Source organism: Lycorma delicatula, chromosome 8 (genome assembly GCF_047948215.1).
Source record: "Lycorma delicatula isolate Av1 chromosome 8, ASM4794821v1, whole genome shotgun sequence".
NCBI lineage: Eukaryota > Metazoa > Arthropoda > Insecta > Hemiptera > Fulgoridae > Lycorma > Lycorma delicatula.
Window position 1 is genome coordinate 19,499,582 of NC_134462.1, and position 24,261 is coordinate 19,523,842.

Sequence of the window (24,261 nt, forward strand, 5' to 3'; positions counted from 1 at the left end):
AATTGACATGAATTTCATTAACATCCCTGAAACGTGAAATGCAATGTGTTTTTTTTACTTCCATTGATTTATGTTCATCTTCTTTGCTAAAGTGTTTTTTGAAGTAGTAAAATAATGATAGCATTTTAAAAAAAATTATGTTTTCTTATCACAGAATACAGTATTTGCCTGGGTTTAATAGCTTGCAAAATGCATCTGTGAAATTATTTTGTTTATATGGATTTGAATTCCTAACTTATTGCTTTCATTACAAATTCTTTTACAAATTTTATTTTATTAGAGCATTATATTATTAAATTGTTATTCTAAAATTTAATTTAGAGCATTATACTTTAAACATTGTATATATATTAAAAATTGAAAATGGACATTTTTTTTTAATGAATAAAAAGGTGAATATTTAAATAGAAAATAAAACCAGGGTCATTCAGTTTCTTGTTTTTGGTAATCAAGTAAACCAAACAAGTTTTGACATTTTCTGAAAGATTGGACTTTATAAAATACATTGTTTTAAAACATTTAACCCAGACGGACATAAAAAAGAGTAGGGTTTACTTTAAAGGATTTTTCCACTTTGTTTTCAATGGTAAAAAAGTGGGCTGCTGAATTTAAAGTGTGGTTGTTGGTCCATTCAAGATGATGAATGCTTGGGATATCTAAAAACTACTACAAGTGAAGAAATAGTCACAAAATACACATTGCTGTATTAAATTACTGCTGATTGAAGGTACATATGCTTGCTGACATTTCAAACATCTCAATAGACCATGTCCATTATATTTTATATAATGTCTTTGTTATAGAAAAGCTTTCACTCTAAGGGTACTGCATTTGTTTACAATCAACCAAAAATGCACGTGACTGAACTCTTCCTAAGGATGTTTAGCCTTATTTAAACATGATTCCACTAAGTTTTTTATAATTATAGATGAAACATAAATTCACCATTTTAGACCAGAAACCAAAGAGTGAGTAGAAGCAAGTAAAAATGCACCAAACAAAGTGGAAATGGTACCATCTGCAGGTAAAGTCCTGACTAGTGTTTTGGAATTCTTGAGATGTGGCGCTCATAGACTTCTTGGAAAAAAAGCAGGACAATCACCGAGAAATTAGGCTTCACTACTGAATCCATTAAAAGTTACTGGCTAAACACCCACATTTGGCTAAAGAAAAAGTGCTCTTTCATCACGAAAATGTCTCTGCATATACGTCTCAGGGTTATTGCTGCAAAACCCAATGACCCGTGCTTTGAAGTGCTTCCACATGCACAGATTTGTTGGATTTGGCTTCCAGTGATTATGTCTTCCTCTCAAACCTGAAAAAGACAAAAGATTTACTTCTAAGGATGAATTCAAATCTGAAACAAATACTTACTTTGCAAAGATGGAAAAATCATATTATGTTAAAGATATTGAAAAGTTGGTCTAAATGTGTCAAAAGGTAGGATGATTTTGCTGAAAAATTAAAAAAAAATTTCATGCGGTTTCTTTGTCATGTCGAGAACTTTCTGAACGATCCTTATAAATCTTAATAAGTCCTTATCACAAAAGAAAAATCTTGTTTATGAAGAATTATCTTTTGAACTAATTAATTAAAAATATTTGCTTTATATTGTATTAATGTTGTTCTTTTATTTGTTATTGTAGTGAATAGCAATTTACTTTCAGAAAACCTATACAAATTATATGTGGTTAGTTGTTCATAAAAAGTATATTTTCGGAATGTTTTTTAAATAGACCAGTTTTAATGTTTCATAATTTTATTAAAAGATTATACATTAAGTGTAAAGTATGTTTAACTTTTTTGCCTTCTAATTAATTTTACTCCGTGTCATAGTTTTTACAATAGTCATTAGAAAAATGAAATTAGATGTTTTTGACATTTTTACAAAGTATTCATTATTTAATAAATTTAAAAAAGGAAAAAGAACAGCCATTAAAGATTCAATTTTACTAATGTTCACCTTTATTAGATGTAATAGTGTAAGGTGTTAAGTTTTGTAACTACGCATAAAGTACAAGTAGAATTTTAAAAATTTATTTTTTCAGTAAATATATTTTTAATGTATAGATGTTTAATTAATGATTGTGTATAAAACAATAACTAATACTGATTTCTTGCACTGAAGTTTTCTTAAATACCCTAGAATAGATATTTTGAATTATAACTTAACATAACTGTTGTAGAAAATGTTTTTCCTTAAAACAAAAATCGTATGAAACACTTTACAAATTACCTTAAGAAGCTTTAGTTTATTAAACACTCACAGGTTACATCTGCTGATAATCATATAGAATTAAATGAAAATAAATCTTATATGAAATAATTATTTGAAATTGCAAGGAAAACAATAAAATTTTTTAATATAGTTAGAAAACAACTCACATCATCTCCAAAATGTTAAACATAATGCAATATTTAAAAAATTTGCAAACTATGTAGTTTGCAAATAGTTCAACTATGTAGTTAAAGTAAACATTGTTTTAAGTTCATGGAATAAAGTCATGCTTTCAATGGATGGCGATGGACTGTTAAACTATAATCTGGGGTGGAAAGGTTAAGAACACTATTTCAATCCTGACTGAAAATTTTTTTTAAAAATCTTTCTGTTTGTTGTTTCAATATGACAGCTATTTAAAACAAAATATTCTGGTTAATAATTAAAAGCGCCAAACCATGCTTATGATACTATTTAGTTTTGTACATAGTATTGTTTGCGAGTTATCTATTCAAAGGATATTGAGAAATTTACACAAGTTAAAATTCTTACCAATATATAGATTTTTTTACTGTTTGACATCAATGTTCTCCTTATGCTTAAAATCCCTTAAATCTTTTATTTCATCCTGCCCTTTTTTAAGGTATACTCCTAAGAGATATCAATTTTTATCTTTTATGTATTAAAAACCCTTCATTGTTGAGTTAGCAAGTTTTTTGACTAAAGGTTAAGCAGTAGAGTTAAGATAATATTTTTGCAGCATCATTTTGTCTTTAGTAGAACCTTTTCATCCCAAGAGAATAAATATTACATTACTAATTACAAAAGTTTATCATCCTGATGGTATAAACCGGTATTATATCAAAACAATCATGAATCATTCTTCAGATCCAAGAACCTTTTCATCATGGAAAAAATTATGAATAACACATGATGAATATATAGATATCCATTTTCAGTAAAAATAGTTATAAAAATACATAATTGTTACACTGTACAGTTATATTGAAATCAAATAAAAATGTGGTGATTGTAGAATATTAATGATCAAGTAAATTACTCATAAATATATTTCTTGTGAAATGAATGTACTATACTCTTGTAGAAAGAGGGGCTAGATAATTCCATTTTCTTTCTCCTCTGAATATTATCTTAAAGTTTCTCTACAAGTTGTTAAATTTTTAATGGTAGATTTAAAAATTTCATTATAAAGTGTGTTAGCATTGAGAATGTCATAAATTGCTACTATATCTTGAAAATTTATTTTCATGAAAGTCATATCTGAATGTAAATGGACTGATTTTGAAATTCATCAGTTGATATTTTATTCTCTGTATATGTTATTATAGAAGTTTGGACATAATGCATTAAAAATTGATTGTATTGTGGATTTTTTTGATGCTGAATTCATTCCTACATAATTATTTTATTTATTTATCTTTCAATTGACATCTACTACTTTAGTATTTGTAATTAATAAATAATGGCAGATAATTGAGAAATTGCTAATAATTTATAATTTAAGTGGTATATGAATCGATTTTTAATTGTGTAGATTTACCTGTTGTTTGTTTTTCTACCTTACTTCACTTTCTTCTACTTCCACAAAACTTATCCAAAGTTTTGTGGAAATTGAATGAAAATTGTTTACTACTTTTTTTAAAATAGTTGAATTTTATTAGAAAAAGTGGATGTTTCAAGCGTAATTACTAAATGTAAATGTAAGTCATAATTAAAATGTATTAGCAGTTTTTTTCATTTAAAAGAAAAAGTTTAATATGACCAAACTATCTTAACATTGTTTAAAGCAATATCAAAATTAAGGTTTCTAAGATGTCATTTAGTGATGGTATCTTATAGTATTGAAAGAATATTATGTACTGCAAAATTTGCATTTCATATTTTCATGCACAAGGCTTTGATCTTTCGTAGTGAATTAATTATCAGTCCTATACCAAACAAAGATTACAGCTAAACGTTAAATTGCTATTAAATAAATTAAATCTTTTTTATCTTTTTTTGTTTTAAAACATATATATATATATATATATATATATATATATATGTATACTAACATAGTTTTTTTCTTTTTCAGTTAGTAAAAATGAAGGAGAATATGCTTGGTGTTACACATTTAACAAAGGTTGGTAGTAATTTAAATATTTGAAAAAGATTATTTGAACTATTCATTGACTTAGTAGAGTTGTAGTAGTATAGAAACCTCGGGTTTGGCTGTAATCTACCTCCACCACTTTACAGCCGTATACAAGGTTTTTTTCACGAGCGCTGATTGGTCAATTCTTCCCCCAGCACTTTACACCCATATCGAGTATATGTATTACCCATAATACATTAAAGAGTCTCCCCCCCACCCCCACATGATGTAATCACTCCCCCCACCACTTTACAGCCATATAGGAGTAACTTATACAATTTATACAATACATTAAAATAAAATAAAAAAATAATTAAAAATTTCTACTTATTAAGGTTGTTTAATTACTTTGCTGGTTAATGGCGAATAAGCCATTACATTTTCATGTATTAAAAAACAATAAGTGATTGTATTTGGTTTAATATTCTCTTCAACTTCAATATTAATTTTCAAATCAATAACGCCCATTTTTATCGATTCATCCTGTCGCGAACAATCAATCACGTACAACGAATATTTGTTTTTATAATCTGAAAACGTATGTGGCGAATCGGTCAATTTAAAATACGATTGTTTAAAATCGACAAACATTTTGTACATCAACATCCGATCACCTCTAAATCCTCATGTGGATAATAGTTTGAATTCATAAATACTTTAATATTTTTAACGTTGCACGAATCAAATTTCGACGCATTCTTAGTAGCTTTATTTAATCTATCGGTTTGAAAGCCTACAATAACGTATCTAGGTTTGCCCAATTGTGATGATGTTTTTACATTCCAAACCATAGATTTTGTCTGTGGTACTGTTGGATTCTGATGAATTTCTCAACTTCTAAACGGTATGTGCAATTCGTATTTTTTTCTCTCAATTTGGCCAATTCCAACTGATATTCACTCGAAACCCCTAAATACGGTACAAGCCAAGCAACATCCGTTATTTCTCATCTAGATTTATGATCTGAAACCGTGGCCAGTATTGCGTTTCCATCATCACTAGTACATTTCAATAACAATTCTTGTCTGTTGTTTATAATTATTTTCTTATAATCTTCGGCAAAACCCAACAACATTGAAAGCAGAATGTATAAAGTATACACCCCATCATCGTTGTCTATATTTATTTTATTTGTACCAGTTATCCAGCCGGCTTGTTCCAACAATAGAATTGAATTGTTTGTTATTGAAATTACATTTTTCATAATAGAGGTCACGCCTACGTTTTTCTACGTGTAATATTACATTTTACACGTATTACATTTACAGGGGTGATATTTATTATTCGATCTGAATGGTGTTTGATTTAGTTTGAGAAATTTCACCCCATAACCCAATAGACTGCCAATATTTGAATCATCCAAAAAATCTATCCACATGGTGCTCTTAATTTCACATTGTAATGTATTGGTATTTGCTCGCAAAGCGATTGATTTTTTAATTTTCTTCATTTCGTTTTGTATATATTCACCAACATCTTCAATTTCATAACTAACCATCGGTATTGTTATGTAATTTTTCTTTGTAAATTCATAATTGTTTTTTCATCTTTTTTAATGTCCTTGTCGAACGCAAAACATAATGTCGAGCGCAAAACATAATTTATTCTATTCGATATTTGGAATCGTGTTGGCCATCATCAACCATTTTAAGCCCAATTCATAATGCCCCTTTGAAAGTTCTATTGGAGGAAAAAATGTTTTTTTAATCAACGAATCGTTTCCGTCAATTGATAACAAACACGACATGCTTTGATAGAAAATAAACATTTTAAATGAACAATTTATTCAGATAAAAATTCCAAACACAACTGGCGGCAAATTACATCATCATCGGCTTGATACCTGTTGTAATTGTACGTTACATTGGATTTTCCAAAATATTTCATCAATTCTGGAGGTGGGTGTACATTTCCTATACCATACAGTGTATGAAATTTGCATTTTGTGTTCAACAGCTGTATGTGTGCATCTTGTTTCTCAGAAATAATTTACAAAACTTTTTTCTGTTGTGTGTTTTGCCTACATGTGTTGTTTGTGGGTGAATGCTCTGTTTTTCTTTGTAATATGTAGTTCAAACACTACAATTTAATATGTACACATTTAGCTTAAGTTTTTTTGGTCTGTGTATTTTTTAAATTTTTTGCAAGATCTTGTGTGTTATGTATGCTCTTTTGAAAGCAAAATAATTATGTACTAGTATACACAATTGCCATATATCTATTTTCTATTACAAAGTGTTTTTCTTCTTTTTTTTATTCTGTATTTTATGTTGCAATTAGACTGTAAGTAATTGTTATTTATTTTACTTATTTCTTCATTTCATATCTAAGTGATTAGAAATCACATCTAGTGATTCCTAAGCACTTTCATATGTGTCCTTTTCACAGTCCATGCATAACTATCTGGTGTACTCTAGCAAGTTTTGAAATCATAGGTCCTTATTTCTTTAAAGAGGAAGGTTATAGTTAATTCAGACCACTATGTTATAAAATTTCTTTGCTCTTGGATTGCTTTTTTGTTAGATATTCTTGAATTTAGTGTTGTTCAGCAGATTGGTGTTCCAGCCCATACTGCCAGAGCATTCATAGCGGTCTTTTAATGTTTAGTGTATTCATCAGTAGATCTAATAACATTAACACTTTCAGCTCTGTGAAATCTGTGGGACAGACTATACCAGTATATACAATATGGTGGAAGACGATGTGTAATTGAATATGGTCTGATGTGTAATTTAAAGATTAAAGTTACGCTAATAAATGGCATGTATTTGGTGTAATTACGTGTAAAAACATGCTTAGGTAAATTATATTTGGTACTTTCTATTTTATTTTTAAATTTGTCAAATTTCTCTGACTCTGTGTATGAATAATGTTCATGTAAAGTCTAAGAATTTCATTGTTTCATATTCAGGATTGACTCTTGACATAGTCATCCAAATGAAAGGTAACTTCATCACCAAGTAAATACATTTCATCATCTCATTCCAGTTTTCATGAACAAAAGATTATATGAAATTATCAGTATTATAACAATTTTTTAAGATTTTTTTTTAAAGACAGTCCATCATGGTAAATATGCAATTTGGATGTATTTGTAGTACTGAAAGAAGTAGCTATTGAAAGTTGTTGAAAGCTGAGAGGAAACTTTCTAAAAGATTGTTAAATAAATGAGTTTAATTCTTTAATGCTCTTTCACTTCCTTTAGAAATTCTATGTTTAATAATAATAGTTGACCTGGGTCCTTTTAATTGTGTACACCCCTGGTCTCAAAAAATGTATTTATCAAACATGCTATGGTTAGCTTATTGACCAAAATTATCAAAACTGAACTGAAGTCACATTTGTAATATATATATATATATATACCTACATATACACACACACACACCAATGAAACTGTGTACTGATGTTTACAAACGTTTAATTTATAGAAACAGGGATAATATTTACCACAATGAATGTTTGTTCAGTGGTGACGGTCTCTACTTGCTTGCAAGTATGTCTGTAGATGTTTCAATATGCTTAAAAGTATAAGCTGAAACACCAAAGGATTGATTGCATTTATAAATTAGTTATGTTTTTTTCATTTCAACCAGATTATGAGGATTGTTCTTGTAAACAAATCCTTTTGTTACTCTTTATAAATAAAAATCTGTAGGTGTAAGAACTAGGGATCTCTGTGACTATTATGCTTTGAAATGGATCCTTGAAAACTTAATGCACCAAATTTACTGAAACATAGGAGATATTCTCTACTGTTCCATCTCATTGGAAGTATGCTCCAGCAATTTTTTTTTCATTTAGTTGGCAAATGTAAGGATAAATTATTTTATTTCAGTAGTGTTCTGAGTTTATTGTGTTCTGGAAAAACTGAATATTGACTTTTAGCACACTAAACTTCAGTTTCTTCATCATGCAATGGTTGTTCCAAGATCTCATGAGGATTCAATAAAAGCACAATTATTAAATACTATTATTTTAGTTTGATCAGAAATTACAGTAACATGTGCTCATCACAGAATCCTGTTAAATTTGTCAAATACTCATTATCAAATAAATCATTAATAATCACAATTATCCTAGGACTATATTTCAATATTTTTCAAAAATGGATATGTTCACAAATTATGAGGATCATTCAACTACTTTTCCCAATGAAAATATTTATATATAATTATATATATATATAACTATGATAGACATATCTCTGTCCATATAAATAAATAAAAAATCTTTGATACAGCTTTGATTTAGCTGATATAGCTAAATCATTAAGGAATTAATAATAAAATGGTTTAATACCATAATCTGATAAAATGATTCAACTGCAGCAGTTAACCTTGAGTACAACATTGCTATTTAACAAATAGAATAATGTAAATTACTCTGTTGCTGAATGTAAATTTATCCACACACGTTTTAGTCCCATTTTAAAATTTAAATCCATTCTCAAAGATTCTGAATTCTGAAAATGCATATCTATCTCTTGTATATTTGCGTATTTAGATATAGGTGTGCCCTCTTTACTCTGCTTAATAGAGGTTACTGAATCCTCTTCCATTTTTTTTTTTTTTTTTTTAGGGATTAGATGTTTTTTATGTGATATTCATACATTCTCTTTTCCAGATACTTGTCCTGTTACTGTATTATGCTACGTAGTACAAGCTATGGGTCAGACTAAACGATATCTTGTAGCAGATGTAATAACAAAATGGTTCCTTGATTTGTTAACAAGATATGATAAAAATTCTCTACCGTACTGGTTGAATTTTCATCGTTCTAACGGGTCAGATAATAATAAAGACTGTGCATGTCCTTGGAACTTATCAAAAGTGGTTTCAACTCTTCTATGTGAGGCAGCTCTTCTGTACGACAGTGGTAAAGATTTAATCATTATATATAGATATGTTTCCCTGAAATTATATTTAAGAAACTAAATTTCCAGATGTAGTGGCAGAAACTGTCATAGAATTTAATGTACAAAAATATTCTGTGTAAAATAATTTAAATGGATTTTTGTAGTCATAAAACAAATATTTAAATGAAATTAGCTTCATTGGGATACTCTTTCAAAATTTTACTTCATTCTGTAATAATGTATCACATGTGACTGCTATTTATGTTTTTTTATTTTTATATTCAAATTTCATGATGCTGTAAGCACTGTCTGATAAGATGCAGTAAGAGTAAATTTTGTTTAGTTTTGTAATAACTCTTCACTACAGTTTGTATTTCTTTTCTTCAATGTACTTGAAAAGTGGTTGTGTTTAATTACAATTGATTAATGACTTCTATAAAAAAAAATGATTGAATTTTTCAATCAACATTGACCAATTCTTGTTACAAAGAATCGTAGTGAGTATGATATTATACGGCAGTAAACCTTTATGATGCTATCATATCAGGGTGGTTATTCAGAAAGTTCTGTGACACAAAGATTGCCCAAGTATTTGTCAAATATGATTCTTAAGATTGTATTCTGCTATGTGTCAGATGTGCAAGTTTAATTGTTTATTTGTGGTGATTGAATAAAGCAAACAAGTTTTAATATTTTCTGAAACATGGATAAAATTGAAGAGCGAGCTGTTGTAAAGTATGTCGTTTTAAAAGTGGTTTAACAGATGACAGACGTACAAAAAGAGTTAGTTTCCACTTTAATAGATTCTTCCCATTTGTCTTTGAGGGTAAAAAGTGAGCTGCTGAATTGTAATGTGGTCATATATCCATTCAATATGAACATTCAGAAAGCCCATAAACTGCTATAACCATCGAAATCCATCACAAAAATCTACTATGCTGTATTGAGTGATCACAGACTAAAGGTTCACAAGCTTGTTGATATTGCAAACATCTTGATAGACCATTACACTACATTTTACTTATTGTTTTAAAATGTTTTCTGCTTGATCAGTGTCATTTGTCAACAGTCAATCAAATCAGACTAAACATTTCTCGAGGGTGTTTAGATTTATTTAAACATGATTTCACTGAGTTCTTTGATGTTTTATAATGGTAGATGAAGCAGAGATTCACCATTACATGCCAAAGACCAAACAGTAGGTAGGAGCAGTTGATGCGACAAAGAAAGAAGAAAAATGATTCATCTGCAGGTTTTCATGATTCATCAGAGCTATGGTTTTTAGGGATTCTCATGGTATGGTGTTCATAGATGATTACTTGAAAAAAGGCAGGACCATCACTGAGGAGTATTATGCTTCACTTCTCGACTAATTGAAGGGTGTTATTCCGGTTAAACATCCACATCTGGCCAAAAGGAAATCACTGTGCTGCACCAGAATATATGATTGGGTTGTTGCTTCAAGCCTCCATGACTTACATGTTTCGAAGTGCTTCCACATGTGTTGGATTTGGCTCCCAGCAATTACTTCCTCTTCTCAAACCTGAAGAACGGGCTCGCTGGATGAAGGATTCTCTTCAAATGATGTGATCAAAACTGAAAGTATGTTTTGCAGAATTTGAGAAATCACATTGTAATGGGGGTATTAAAAAATTTGAAAATTGTTGGTCTAAATGTATGAAAATTGAATTGCAAGGTGGCAGTTGAAAAAAATTAAAAAATAGATAAAAAACTTCTGAATAAAGTTAAATAAAATGTAAAAAAATAATTAAATAAAAAGATTCTGAAAAATCTTGTGTTTTCATTGTCAAGCTGAGAACTTTCTGAATGAAAGTATAAAATGATTTATGGTATTAGTTTAACTGTTTTTTAATATTTACTTTATTGTAAAAAAATAAAAATAGTGAGATTTATGAGCAGGTAGAATTGTAATTGCAGTCTATATTTTTCTATTAATGAGGATTGGAAATTATAGTGGGACTATTGCTGACTAGAGAATAATTATAAACATAAAGTTTGTGTTAATTCATAATGATGACCAGGGGTGATTGGAAAACCTGGAATGATAATATATATCTACAGATATCTTTTCAATAGAAGAAAAACCAGTCAAGGATATGGTTTCCTGTAATGAAACAGAGGAGGTATTTTTTGTTGCCAAATGCTAGTACTTCAAAAATGAGATGCTTGATCATGTCAATTTAGGGAATAAATTTGATTCATTTGAAAATGACAGGATGTATACAGATGCCTGCCTACCTGTTAATCATAACTTTAACATCATAGATCTTGCAATAGGAACTTGCACTTAGTGAAGTTTGACATATAGATACACTAAAAAGAAAAGTAAGAAAATGGGCATAAGTCACAGTTAGATTCTTTGTGATTATTTTTGTGTACATTTGTGTCAATTTAAAAATAATAACTGTGGGTTGGATGATTATATCAAAATACTGAGCAACATATCAAAATATATGTTACTGTGGTAAGTTTATACGTATAAGCGTATATATCAGGGCTTCTTAAACTTTTTTATATAGCGACCCCCTTCAAGCTTAGGAAATTTTAAACGACCCCCTCCTCCATATAATGAAATATATATTAACCGTAGATGTAGATGTAATATCGCACTATTTTACAATGTAAATAAAATAAGGATTAAAGAATACGTACCCATTCATTTCACATATATATAATTGGAAACGTTGACGGGATATCGGTCGTAATGAAACACAATAAATAGAATGACATAAAACTATATATATATTTATTCAATAGAAAAAATAAACTTTTGTAACAATTTTTTTAATAAAAACATATTATTAACATCAAACAATATTAATGTGACGGATGTGATTGTTTATTTTTACACAAATAATTAAATCTAGGCTCAATTTGAGTTAGTGCAGATCGTAATAAATTTTCAACGTTTATTAAAGTTGAACGGTATTTTGATTTTATGTAAGTTAATGTGGAAAAGGCTGATTCACATAAATATGTTGGTCAAAATGGCAGTAATTTGTTCATTGCCATTTCCGATAGTAGGGGATATTCTGATTTGATTTCTATCCAAAATTCATGCACAGGCACTTGAGAAAATCTAAGTCGCAAGGTAGTATCACTTGTTAATTCGGCAAATTCTTCTTGTGCTTTTAAGTTTAAAAAATTAATTTCTTCCATTTCAATTGAAAATGGATTGCAAATCCATGGTTGTGTATCGATATCATTGGGAAAATACCTATGCATGTAAACTTCCATATCCTTCAAATGATTAACTATAATTTTTGTTATAGGAGTATCTTTTTTTGAAATATTGTTACTAATTATATACTCGCCAGTAAATGGAAACATTTCGAGCGATCCACTTTCCACTCTGTTCTTCCATATAAGAATTTTTTTAACAAAGGCCTCAAGTTTATTTTTTAACATAAACATATTAACGCAGACTCCCTGCATTGATAAATTCATATCATTGATTTTATCAAAAATATCTGCCAAATAGCATAGCTTGAGAAGCCATAAATTATCTTGAAAATAATCGGCCAAATTAGAATTTTGCTCTGTTAGAAATATAAGAACTTCATCTTTTAAAGTTAATAATCGTTTCAAACTTCGACCTTTTGATAGCCGCCTAACTTCAGCATGTAACAATAAACTTGTATAATCCGAATCCATATCAATGCACAAATTTTTAAACAATCGACTATTAAGTGCTCGACTTTTAATAAAGTTAATGATTTTGACTGCATCAAAAAACACAGTGTTTAATTCTGGTGCAATTTTTTTAACAACAAGTGCCTCTCGGTGAATCATACAATGTGTAAATGTAATATGATCATTTCCAGCTTTAACAAATGCTGTAAAACCAAGATCTTGTCCGGTCATTGCTGCAGCACCGTCCGTGCACACACCAACACAATTTTTCCAATTTAATCCTTCTTTTTCAAAAAACCCATTTACTTTTTTATATATATCTTTTCCACGAGTATGACCTTCCAGAGGACGACAAAACAGTATATCTTCATGAATGCTTCCCTCATAAATATATCTTACAAAAAGTAACAACTGTGCCATTTTTGAAATGTCTGTCGACTCGTCCAGTTGTATTGCAAACTTTGAGCTGTCTTTAAGCCTCATAAGAAGCTGTTGAAATTGATCATTGCTAATGTCTGAAATTCTTTTGGACACAGTGTCATTTGATAATGGAATTTTACTAATTTCAGCAGCATACTGTTTTCCATGAACAATTTCAGACATTCTTATAGCTGCAGGTAGTAAAAGTTGCTCTCCAATAGTAAAAGGCTTTTTCGTTTTTGCTATCAAATACGAAACTTCATACGATGCCAATAGATATTTATCATTCAAAGTAACATACTTCTCCAAAGTGTTCTTTTCTTTATTTGATGTTTGCAAAAGACGCTCAAAATATTCTATTGGCTTTTTTGATAACGTTGCATGTTTAGTATTCAAATGTCGTTGCAGTTTTGACGGTTTCATGCTTTCTGCAGCCAAAACTTCTTTGCATATTAAGCACACTGGTTGTTCTTCATTGTTGTGAGAAGAGCATGTGAAGCCATACTGCAAATATGATTCGTCATATTTTCTTTTTTTTGTTTTGCTAGAAGTCGGATTTGAAGCACTGCAACTTGGTTGTGACGGCGTGGCAGACTTATTAGTTGGAATTTTAATTAGCCATTTATCCATGATGGTTAAATAATAATAAATAATTAAACAAAATGTAGTTGAACTTTAACGTAATAATTAAAAACACCAACTGAAAATTACACAGTAAATACATACATGTCACTACGAAGACAAAGCTGAGTCCAAACTGAAGTACAAACAGAAAAATAACTACACTCGAATCTTTACCAGTGCAATGACAACAAATTACGATCAGATCAACCCTCGACGAATGGCGTGTTCAAAGTGTGCAGCGCACAAAGGCACCGTATCACAAAGACGCCGAAAAAGAAGCTTTCATTTAATTTTTTTTATTATTCTTTTATAAAAATAATATGCCGATTCGCCTAGCCTAGCTTGATTATGCTTCCGTATTGTATGTGTAAGCTGTAAGGCGACGCGGCGTCTGGGTACTTATAATCACTAAATTATCTTGCAAACACTGACGCCGGCGGCCAGACATCAATGTCGAACGTTCAGTTGAAAATCGAGGAGCGCGTTGTATTTATTATTTTAAATGCTACTTCCATATTTTCATTTATAGGCCCTACATAACAGTTTTGCATTGCCACTTTTTTCAAAAAATAGTTATAATAAAACTACAATAGTATTTTGTATGATTTTTATTTGTATTTATATTTGTACGTAGTGTGTATACTAATTTTAAAATTTTATTTATAATGATTGAAAAGTATCAGATCTTTGCGACCTCCTTTCAGTAGTCTCGCGACCCCCCTGGGGGTCGCGACCCACAGTTTAAGAAGCCCTGGTATATATGTATGTATGCTTTCAGCATAATTAATAAAAAAAAAAACATATTTTTTCTGTGTTTAATTGTTTCATAGTTAATGCTGCCCTGTCATGCATTGTAATTTAAACCAATTACAATGTAGGAGTTTGTTTTTACTAGTATCAACCCAACCATTTTCAATACTTTGCTGTTAATTTAATCTCTAAAGACTAAAGAATACCAGAAAAATGGACATTCATCAAATCTAATTAATATGTTGACTGCCACCTCCACAGCATGTATAGAACCTCGGAAGTTCTTGTGTAGTTCTATGTGATATCCGTGAAGTGGGTATGAAGTTTAGCATTTCTGTTTATCTCTTCTTTCCATTGCACATCTAGCATATTTCATTTTGTTTCAGACAGACAATATGATTCTTTTTTGATTGCCTGATCTTTGTTCAAGTGAACAATTGTTTTTTTTCTTGCCATGTGTTAATTTGTTTGGTCTTATTTTTTTATATAATAAATAATAAGTGCACTTTATTGACAAGATACAAGTCAATCAAATTTAAGATCTTCTCATTGGATGAAATAGTAATAATTTAATAATTAAACCTCCAGAATAAATGATACATTTATCTCTAATTCAGGTAATTATGTATTTATTTAATTTCACGGAGTTGCACAACTTACAGACACACATTATTTGCTTATTTTTAATTTAACTCTAATGAATAATATGATTATCTATATTATTTGTGCAGCTCTATTTGTTTGGAACATCTTTATCCCAAAATTTATACCTTTCATACAATTTTACCAGCCGCGGCTGGAGAAGAGTACACCTCTTGCAACAGCAAACGTCATCTTTAATTTTTTCAAACAGTACTTCTCCCACCTACTATCCATTACCAGTACAATCTGTAAAAGTATGCAGAGTTACTGATATACAGCAAATACCCTTATCCATTTAAAGTTTTGTTAGGAAATAAGATTTTTTTTAACTGATAATAGATTCACTCAATGAAAACTGAAATATTTGAATCTTTATGTTTGACACTGCAATCGCAAAAGAAGCTTTTTTATGGGAAAATACTATTATGGAAAAATTTTTAATTTACTGGATCTTCTTACTATTAGCACTTATTAAACAATTTACAGTTTAGGTAACCTGGTAATTTTGCTGTTCTATATGTGTATATTTACATAGATTCATTCAACTGTCTTTAATATACATTTATAATTATCATGCTTGCATGTATGCAAGTTTCTGTATAGTGTTTAAAACAAAATATAACCATAAATCTTTAGAAAATTATACATGGTTGGAGTTTGTACATAATGGAATATATTATGCCCCATGTCTTATCTAAATACCAATAGATAATAGACTTTTTGTGAGAGCAAGCTTAACATAATTTTCATTAAAATCAGATATAAATAATGAAATAAGTATCTGGTTGCAGTGAAATTATTAAAAAAACAAACTTTAAATGGAGTTGAACCTAGATCTTGCTGTATTACAGTGAGTTAGTTGAATGATAGATCAGTGTTATTCTTTAGTAGTTTTTATAAGATTCCTAAGCTAAGTTAAAATTTGTAGAACTGCATTATTTCTTGTTTTAGATAAGCTGTTTTTGCAAATTATCATAACAAATGTTAAGAAAGTTTCTGTTAGAACGGATATATATAATTTTTATTGGAATGATTCTAATTATAAATTTTTAAAAAGTATTTGTAATTAGTGAATGGTTTTCTTCCAGAGAGAAATAAATTAAATATTGAAGATAAACTGGTGTTGGAAAAGTTAATCGAGAGAGGTTTATTGTTATTCAGTAAAATGTTACAGCGTGTTAATTTTGGACTTCAGTTGGGAGAGATAGAAGGTCGATATGAATTGTTCATACATATTTTGTCTATGTTGGAACCTGGTTTGCCTCTACGTTTTTTTGAAAGTACGTATTATTTATATTGCTGAACATAGAATACATTAATTTCTATAATATAACAACTCTTAATTATCGGCCAGTTTAGCTGCTTAAAGGGCTAGCGGTTAGGCTGCTCTTTAATGAGTTACTCTGTCTGTTAATATTTTCAATTAACTTTATCAAAATGTAATATTTGCTTATTTCAGTCAATAATGCCAGTGTTCTTATAGTACATTAATATGAGTAGACATTCTATTTCATATAACCCTCCAAAGGAATAGTAATTCTACAAAGGAAGATGGCAACTCCTGAACAGAAAGCCATTTCTGGCTTTCTTTGCTGGTGGTGTTGTGGAACGATAAGGAATCAATCTACAGCCATGTATACAGCTAAAACTGTCCTTTTTTTGTTTTTTGATTTCTCTTAAATAAACACCATACATCTCATCCAAAGAGATATAACAAAACCCCAATTCCTTTTTTGTACACCCCCTGTATTATGTTATCTACAAAATCAGTAATTTACATATTCATGTTGTGATTTGAAAAGAAATAAAATTTTAAAGATAAATTATTTATGTTGATAAAGATAAATTATTATGAGAGCAAGTGGCAAGGTGACTGGACGACTACCATTGTTAACTCCGACAGATTAAATATTCTGTGTTGCCATGGGACTCCTCATACATAAAAACTCAACATGAAGAAGTAGTCCTCTGCCGATTGCGGGTAGGACATACGAGGGTCACACATGAGTACCTAATGTCAGGAGGACATGCACCCCTATGCACACAATGCAACTGCCGCATGACTGTGCACCACATATTCATAGACTGCATATGTTATGCGTTATTGCATCGTAAATTTAATCTACCCAGAAACATCCGTGGTATCTTGTACAATGATAATGCAATTTTGAACCGGATGTTTCTGTTTTTGCGTAGTACTAGGTTACTGCAAAAAAATGTAATATTGTCATGTATATTTTTTATGCTAGAAGGGTTTTTAATAATTTTTTCCTTACTTTCAATTTTGATTTTTTTGGTTCTCTGTCTTTAATTTTATTATCCGAGTAGGGAGCCATTTGCACTCACTATCGGAATTAGGTAAATTTTGTATAGTTTCCTTTTTCTATTATTTTAGCTTTTATATTTTAAAGACTGTGATATTAGTTTTGAGTTTTATTTTACCTTTTTAACTTAGTTTTAAATTTTTTATTATATAATTTATATTAGTTTTAAGCCTTATTTATTTTTATTATTTTAGTGCTATTTTACCTTTTTATTAAAACAAATTCCGGGAGATGATAACGCACAGGTGTTTTTCGCTAATAATGTAGATGATTTTAGATCATCTCTAAAATGATCTAAAATCATCATGTACTCAACAATGAGCACAATTTCTACTTCATGGCATGTAATAAATAAACCAGTTAAGAGTAATACAAATTTGTACTATTCTCTGTAAAGTACATTATGTTTTTAAGTATAATAATTCTTTTGCACTTTAAAGATTCTAAATGCCAATAAATTTTTATCATAATAGAGAATGATCTTAAGACTACAGTAAGCAACAACTACACAACTATACATCTCATTTAAATTATTTTTTTCTATATAATTGCTTTCTTATTGTTTAATTTTTTTAAATTAAAATTTATTTTATGTTTACAGAAAAAGTGATGGAAGATATGATAATGCAAGAAGCAATTAAAGAGCCTATTCGAAAGAAATGTCTTGAAGACAATGATGTTATAAATGCTTCAATTTTTAAAATTTAGTTTTTTAATTACATATTTTAAGTCATATATTTTATATAAATATAAAGTCAACACGTAATTATATTTACATTTGTATCATTAACAACACTATGTATATAATTTTTAACAAATTTTCTTTCCTTAATGTGCTGTAAAATAAATCATGTTTATGCAAGAGATATTGTCTAGATTCATTGTGTTATTAATGTTAGGACAAATGAAAAATGAGCATAAAATATTAAATTATTTTTTTCATAAAAAAATTCATTTATATATTACTTTAAACTGTGGTTGTTAATGTTAATTTACAATATTGCTGTAGAGATTGTATAATGGGACACCTGTATATGTTAATAGGTGCCATATCATAGAAAAATTATGACCTACATTAACTTCTAGTGAATTACCATCTATCTGGATTTATTACTGATATTACAGTTTTATTCTGTGCAACTTTGAGCACTTGTAAGCTTAATACTTTGTTATAGTTGGTGTGAGGGTAGTATACATATATGAATGACCAAGTGCTGTTTAATGTATAATAAAATTCACTTGACATACACTTTTCCCATCTCCCAACATTTGAAACATCTCTCATCATCAAAGCAAGGGATTACCCTACAGGACACTACCCCTATGCGGAGTCAACCTCTTTGCATTAGTTTATCCACCTGCTCACTATTAATTGTTAACAAGGCCACTTGCATGTTAGAATGGGCAGGTCCTTAACTTAGAATGTTAGAATGGGCAGACTGCTTTCTCTCGTCATCAATCTCAATTAAGCAGCTACAGCACTGATTACCTCTTCCCTAGTTGTTAAGGCATCTATAAATCTTAATGTTAATTTTCTGGGTTCGAACTCTCTTTATTAATGCCACCTTAACACCCTGAACCCTCTCTTGGGAGGTTTTTAATTAGCTTCTCAGGGCCTTCAGCTTCATCTTTAACTTTGATCAAGATGTCCTCTCCCTGCCCCTTATAGAAGAGAGAACTTCCGAGTCTAAGTCCGTAACTCCTCCCTTGACTTCCCTAAGGAGGTCAGTGAAAGTCTTCTTCCCGGGATCTGCTGCCCTAACTAACAACTAGAGTGTTGGTTCTTTCTACCTTTGCCACACTGTTAGATCTATCTCTCTTGGCTTTAGTTTTACTCTCTTATTCAACGTAGAGACTGGTTGTGGATTAGTCCTTCTACCTGCGTGTTCCAGAATTTTCCTTGTCACCCTGGCTACTTTGCCCTCCTTGACTCCAAAGATAACATCTAGTTTAGCTTGGAGAAATATTTTGGCAATACCCTTCCTTAGATTTGAAATATTCTTTTCTATGGAGGAATCAATAACGAGAATAAACAATCTCCTATTAAAGTCCTCCAGGTCATCTCCCCAGAGAACTCTGACTGACTCCTTACAGGCAAGCAGCTGACCCGCAGCCATCAAATGTTTGACCCTTGGAACCACTTTAAATATTGATTCTGAGAATCTGCTTTTCAGTTTACTGAGATCCAGTATGATAGCAATGTCCCTCTCTCATTCCAGAAATACCGGTTCATCCAGTTCCACGGTCTTGACAAACCATTCTCTCCTCCATTTAGTGGCCACGAGGACATCTATGTCGTCATTCTTGAAGCCCTCTTCCAATTGCCATAACAGTTAGCTGCTACTGGCATCAGATATGGTCTGACATGCAACTTCTCTCAGTTCCACCTTTTTTTCAAAGGGGTTAGATTCAACAAATCCTCTAAATGCTGTCACAACCCTTGCCATATCTATGGCAAGCTCTTTCAGTTCTCTGGCAGTGTGATTTTTCTCGGTGTGCTTAGTACTAAGTATTTCCTTAACATACTTAACTAGTTCCCCTTGAGGGGTGTTCTCTAGATTAACCTCTGACTACTCCACCTCAGCCGAAACCGTTTTATCGAAGTGGCTTCTCTTCCTCCGCTCTTTGCTCTTCTCAACAGCTGACATATCATCCGTCGACTCGCTAGTTGTTGAGTCTCTGGAGCTAAAACCATACTTGAGTGCCTGTTGTTGTTGACTTTGACTTCTTTTGAACATTTTATCAACCAGGGGTTGGCAAAATGTATGCACTCAAATCCGGGTACCCACAACCATTACTAATGCAGAAACCCCCCGTACCCACTCCTGTTGCTAAAGCAAAAGCAGGAATTCTTAGACCTATATTTGAAAAAAAAAAGATTGCAAAATATATCCAATGGAATATCAATGCAATAATATTAGATATCAACTAATATAAATAAAGATAGCCCTACCAGTGCTATCAAGAATGACAAAGTCACATGCTTATCGCTACCATCCTTGCTATTGTTCAGATAAGATTATAATAGACTATCCGCTGGGAAACCGTCGATAGCAATAAAATAATCTACACTACACACAAGCAACCACACTAATACATTTACAATTGTTTACTACTAAAAGTTAAGACATGCAATTTTAATCCTTATTGCCTACTGGCAAATAAGTTTAAAATTATAAAAACAACTCAAAAACTAATTAGTCTGCTATCCAAATCATACAGAGTGAAAAAAAAACACTTCCAAGAAATTTTCCCCTAAACTTTGTCCATGTCCACACCAAAATCCAATAATAAACAACAAATAAGCAGCAGTACGACAAATACGTACGTCACTATAAACTCCAACTCAACACTCATGATAATGCATACTTGTAAACAGTACACCATCCTTTAGTAAGAGTAATTTAATTTTTCTCTATAACTAAAATGTTATAGAACTAAATTTTTTTCAGAGCCATTTGAAAGATAAAAATACAGACAAGCTTTCTAGATGAATATTTTTCGTTTTTTAAATAACTTTTAGAAGCCAGAATTGTATCACTACTATCAGGTAAAATTAAGAACATTATATTTTCCCTTAACACACTTCTATATTTGGATCCTAAATTTCATACATCAAGGCTACAAAAATAAAACTATTACTTTTTTTTTTGCTTTGAAAATTGAGTAAATTTGATATGATAAGTCCTGGATAATTTCTTAAGTTTTGTTCTAGGTAACAAAAAATAGCATCCCCTACAACCTGTTGGTTTTTTACATAATCATACTAAGGCATAAATTTATTATATGGATTATGCAAAATACGTTAATACAAAAAAAAATCAGTTGTTTATGAACACAGATTCTTATTCTTCTTCTTTAATAGAACTGTACTGGCAAGTATCAAGAAGCAGCATTCCTCCTGGTCTGTCCTAAGGTTTTTCTTTTAAATTATAATATCCTTATCTCCCTTTCAAATTAACCAAGATTCCTATCCTTCTTCCTTTTCCTCTCACACCTGTAATCTTTTTACTTTTTGATTAGTCATATCGTAGGATATGACCTATTCAGTTAGTTTTTATTTTTTGCATTGCCTTAATCACATTCCTAGTCTAATTTATATTTGTCAAGACTTGTTCATTAGCTCTCTCTCTCTCTCTCGGGACTGTAGAATTCTCCTCCATATTCACATTTCAAAATTTTCCAGCAATGGAGTTTCTCTTTTCTTTATAGTCCGTGCACCATATACGACACTCCAAACAAAATATCTTAAAAATTTCTTTCTCAGATCAATAGATATACTTTTTGTTATAAGCAGATTTCTGACCTTGCTGAATGCCCAATCACAATTCTGCTTCTAATTAATTCAGTGCAATTTCAATCTAGTTTACTGTGTTTTTTAGGTATTTTTTATTATCAACACATTCAAATGCACCTTAGTTGCATCTTAGTCCCGCAATATTCTTATTATTTTGGATTTATCACCTTTTTTTACTCTCATTGCATATTTTTTTCTTACCCTGCTTATTCTATCTTTTGTTCTAACTTCTCTTCAGTTGTAGCCATTACTACTTTATCATCTGCATTCTTAAATGTTTTTATTTTTTCTTTGTCTACTGTCACATAATCATCATCCTCTAAGTCTTCGAAAGCTTTTTCTCAATTTCCCTCAAAATTGTCATTAATTTATCCCATTTAACCCTGTCAAAGCTTTCTCCCAGTCAATGAAACATATGTACAAAATTTTGTTTAAATCTATCAATTTCTTCATCAAAACCTATTGTGTTCCTAGTACCCTTCCCTATTCTAAAGCCTAACTGTTTATCATCCAACATTCTCTCTATTCTTCCCTCTATTTTGTTCAGTATTATTAGTTAATGGTTTTGCGGCATGGGGTATTAGACTTACAGTCCTTACAATTTTTGGTATGAGTGTCAAGTATTTTAAGGAAATTTTCTGGCCATTGATCAATCGCAGATATAAATGAAAAAATAAAACAAAATATTGTACGTAATAACACATCAGCATTTATTTATAAACTTTAATAGTAGCCAACTATAATATAATAATATAATAAAATGCAAGACAATTTAAAATAAATAGTTAGCGATTAAATTAATTTTAATAATTACAATATAATAATAAATTATATTGATAACAAAATTACATTTAAATAATATTTCAGATAATTCAAGTTAAAATTATTTATTAATTATCATCAATCTATTCATTTTAACAAATAACATATATATATATATATATAATAAAAAAATATATTTTATGAAATTATTTTCACCCCATTAGATCATAGATTTTATAAGAGAATTAATAATATATATAAAATAAACCTTTTTTTTAAATTCTGATAAAATTTTACTTTATGAAATTTATAATATTTTTAACAAATGCTGTTGATTTTTATTACTTAATGGTTGTTTAATTAAATAAATAAAAACAAGAGTTGCAATCTCTGTTTATAAATTATAATAAAAAAAATAATTTATTATTACAAATAATTTCCTTGAAGCAATGAGAAAAATTTGTTGAAAATTATGTGAATTTCTATTGACAGCTCAGCAATCATTTAAATTAAATAATAGAGAAATAAAAACAAAACAATGCTGATTGAATTTTTATTTATTATAAAACAGCAATTCAAATTACATAGTCTCACGCTAAATGTATAAATTATACAATTTATAATTCATAAATTTACATTTTATAAGAAAATCATTTGATATTAATATTTTTACTGACCAATTAGTGGTTTTTGGGTCATTTTTTTAGCTGAGCAAACAAATTAGATTAGAAAATGACAACTTTTTTATATATATATTTTTTTTTAATACTTCAATCATGGATGATATTAATTTAAAAATTTTCAGAAGTCCTTGACTCCTGTACCAGGTAGACTTGTGATCCAGGGACAGAAGATGTGGTTACGAATGTGCGGTGTTTAGCTCTAATAAGTGACAAGTTGCTTTCTGCACAGTCAGCACGATCTTCAGCTGCTTCCAATTCACGTTGGAAGCGACGTACACGAGTTACACTCTGTTGCGACATACCCTCCTAGAAAAGATATATAATCTTAAAAAGGTGATTCATTAATTTTTTTTTTGTAAAATAATTAAAACCCTGACTTCAAGAAATATTAAAAATTATTAACAACTTATTTCAAATTATGTGAAAATGTTTCTTCCAAAAGATGTTTTTGAAGCTAATTATGTATGTTATTCATAAGTCGAGTTATGTGACATTGTTAATGACACCCGTCTTAAAATGGTACCGAAACCTTTTTACATATAAGTTTGAGTGATATATTTAATCTATGTTACATTTGTGTATTAAGTACTACAGTGTTTTTGTCAGCTGTTAAGGATGTACGTATTAGATGGTGCAACATTTATAAGAAGCTACAAATTTGTATTTTAGATAAGCTGTCAGTTATATAGTGGGTTTTCTATGAATGTTTTTAATATTTTTGTTAATTATTCTGGATGTATGAGTTCAGACTATTTTGGATATATGAGTTCAGGGATGTTTAGTAATTTATTCTGCTGATATTCGTCATGGAGTTGCTTCATTTGTTATTAATTTATTAGAAGATTGTATGATATGTTAACTTCCTATCGGAGTA

At 29.9% G+C, this 24,261-nt stretch overlaps 2 protein-coding genes across 2 annotated transcripts in view; one reads left to right on the forward strand and one right to left on the reverse strand.

Annotated features, from left to right (window-relative positions):
• Positions 1 to 18,511, forward strand: part of LOC142328803 (uncharacterized) — a 71,912-nt gene extending 53,401 nt beyond the window's left edge. The window contains exons 12-15 of the mRNA XM_075372845.1: positions 4,314 to 4,361; positions 9,000 to 9,251; positions 16,410 to 16,601; positions 18,247 to 18,511. Of these exons, the coding sequence (XP_075228960.1) occupies positions 4,314 to 4,361; positions 9,000 to 9,251; positions 16,410 to 16,601; positions 18,247 to 18,353 (599 nt within the window). The 3' untranslated portion in view covers positions 18,354 to 18,511. The remainder of the gene's footprint in view (positions 1 to 4,313; positions 4,362 to 8,999; positions 9,252 to 16,409; positions 16,602 to 18,246) is intronic.
• A 4,732-nt stretch (positions 18,512 to 23,243) lies between these two features.
• The window catches only part of Prm (Paramyosin), a 95,813-nt gene continuing 94,795 nt past the window's right edge, over positions 23,244 to 24,261 (reverse strand). The window contains exon 17 of the mRNA XM_075373834.1: positions 23,244 to 23,693. Within this exon, the coding sequence (XP_075229949.1) occupies positions 23,496 to 23,693 (198 nt within the window). The 3' untranslated portion in view covers positions 23,244 to 23,495. The remainder of the gene's footprint in view (positions 23,694 to 24,261) is intronic.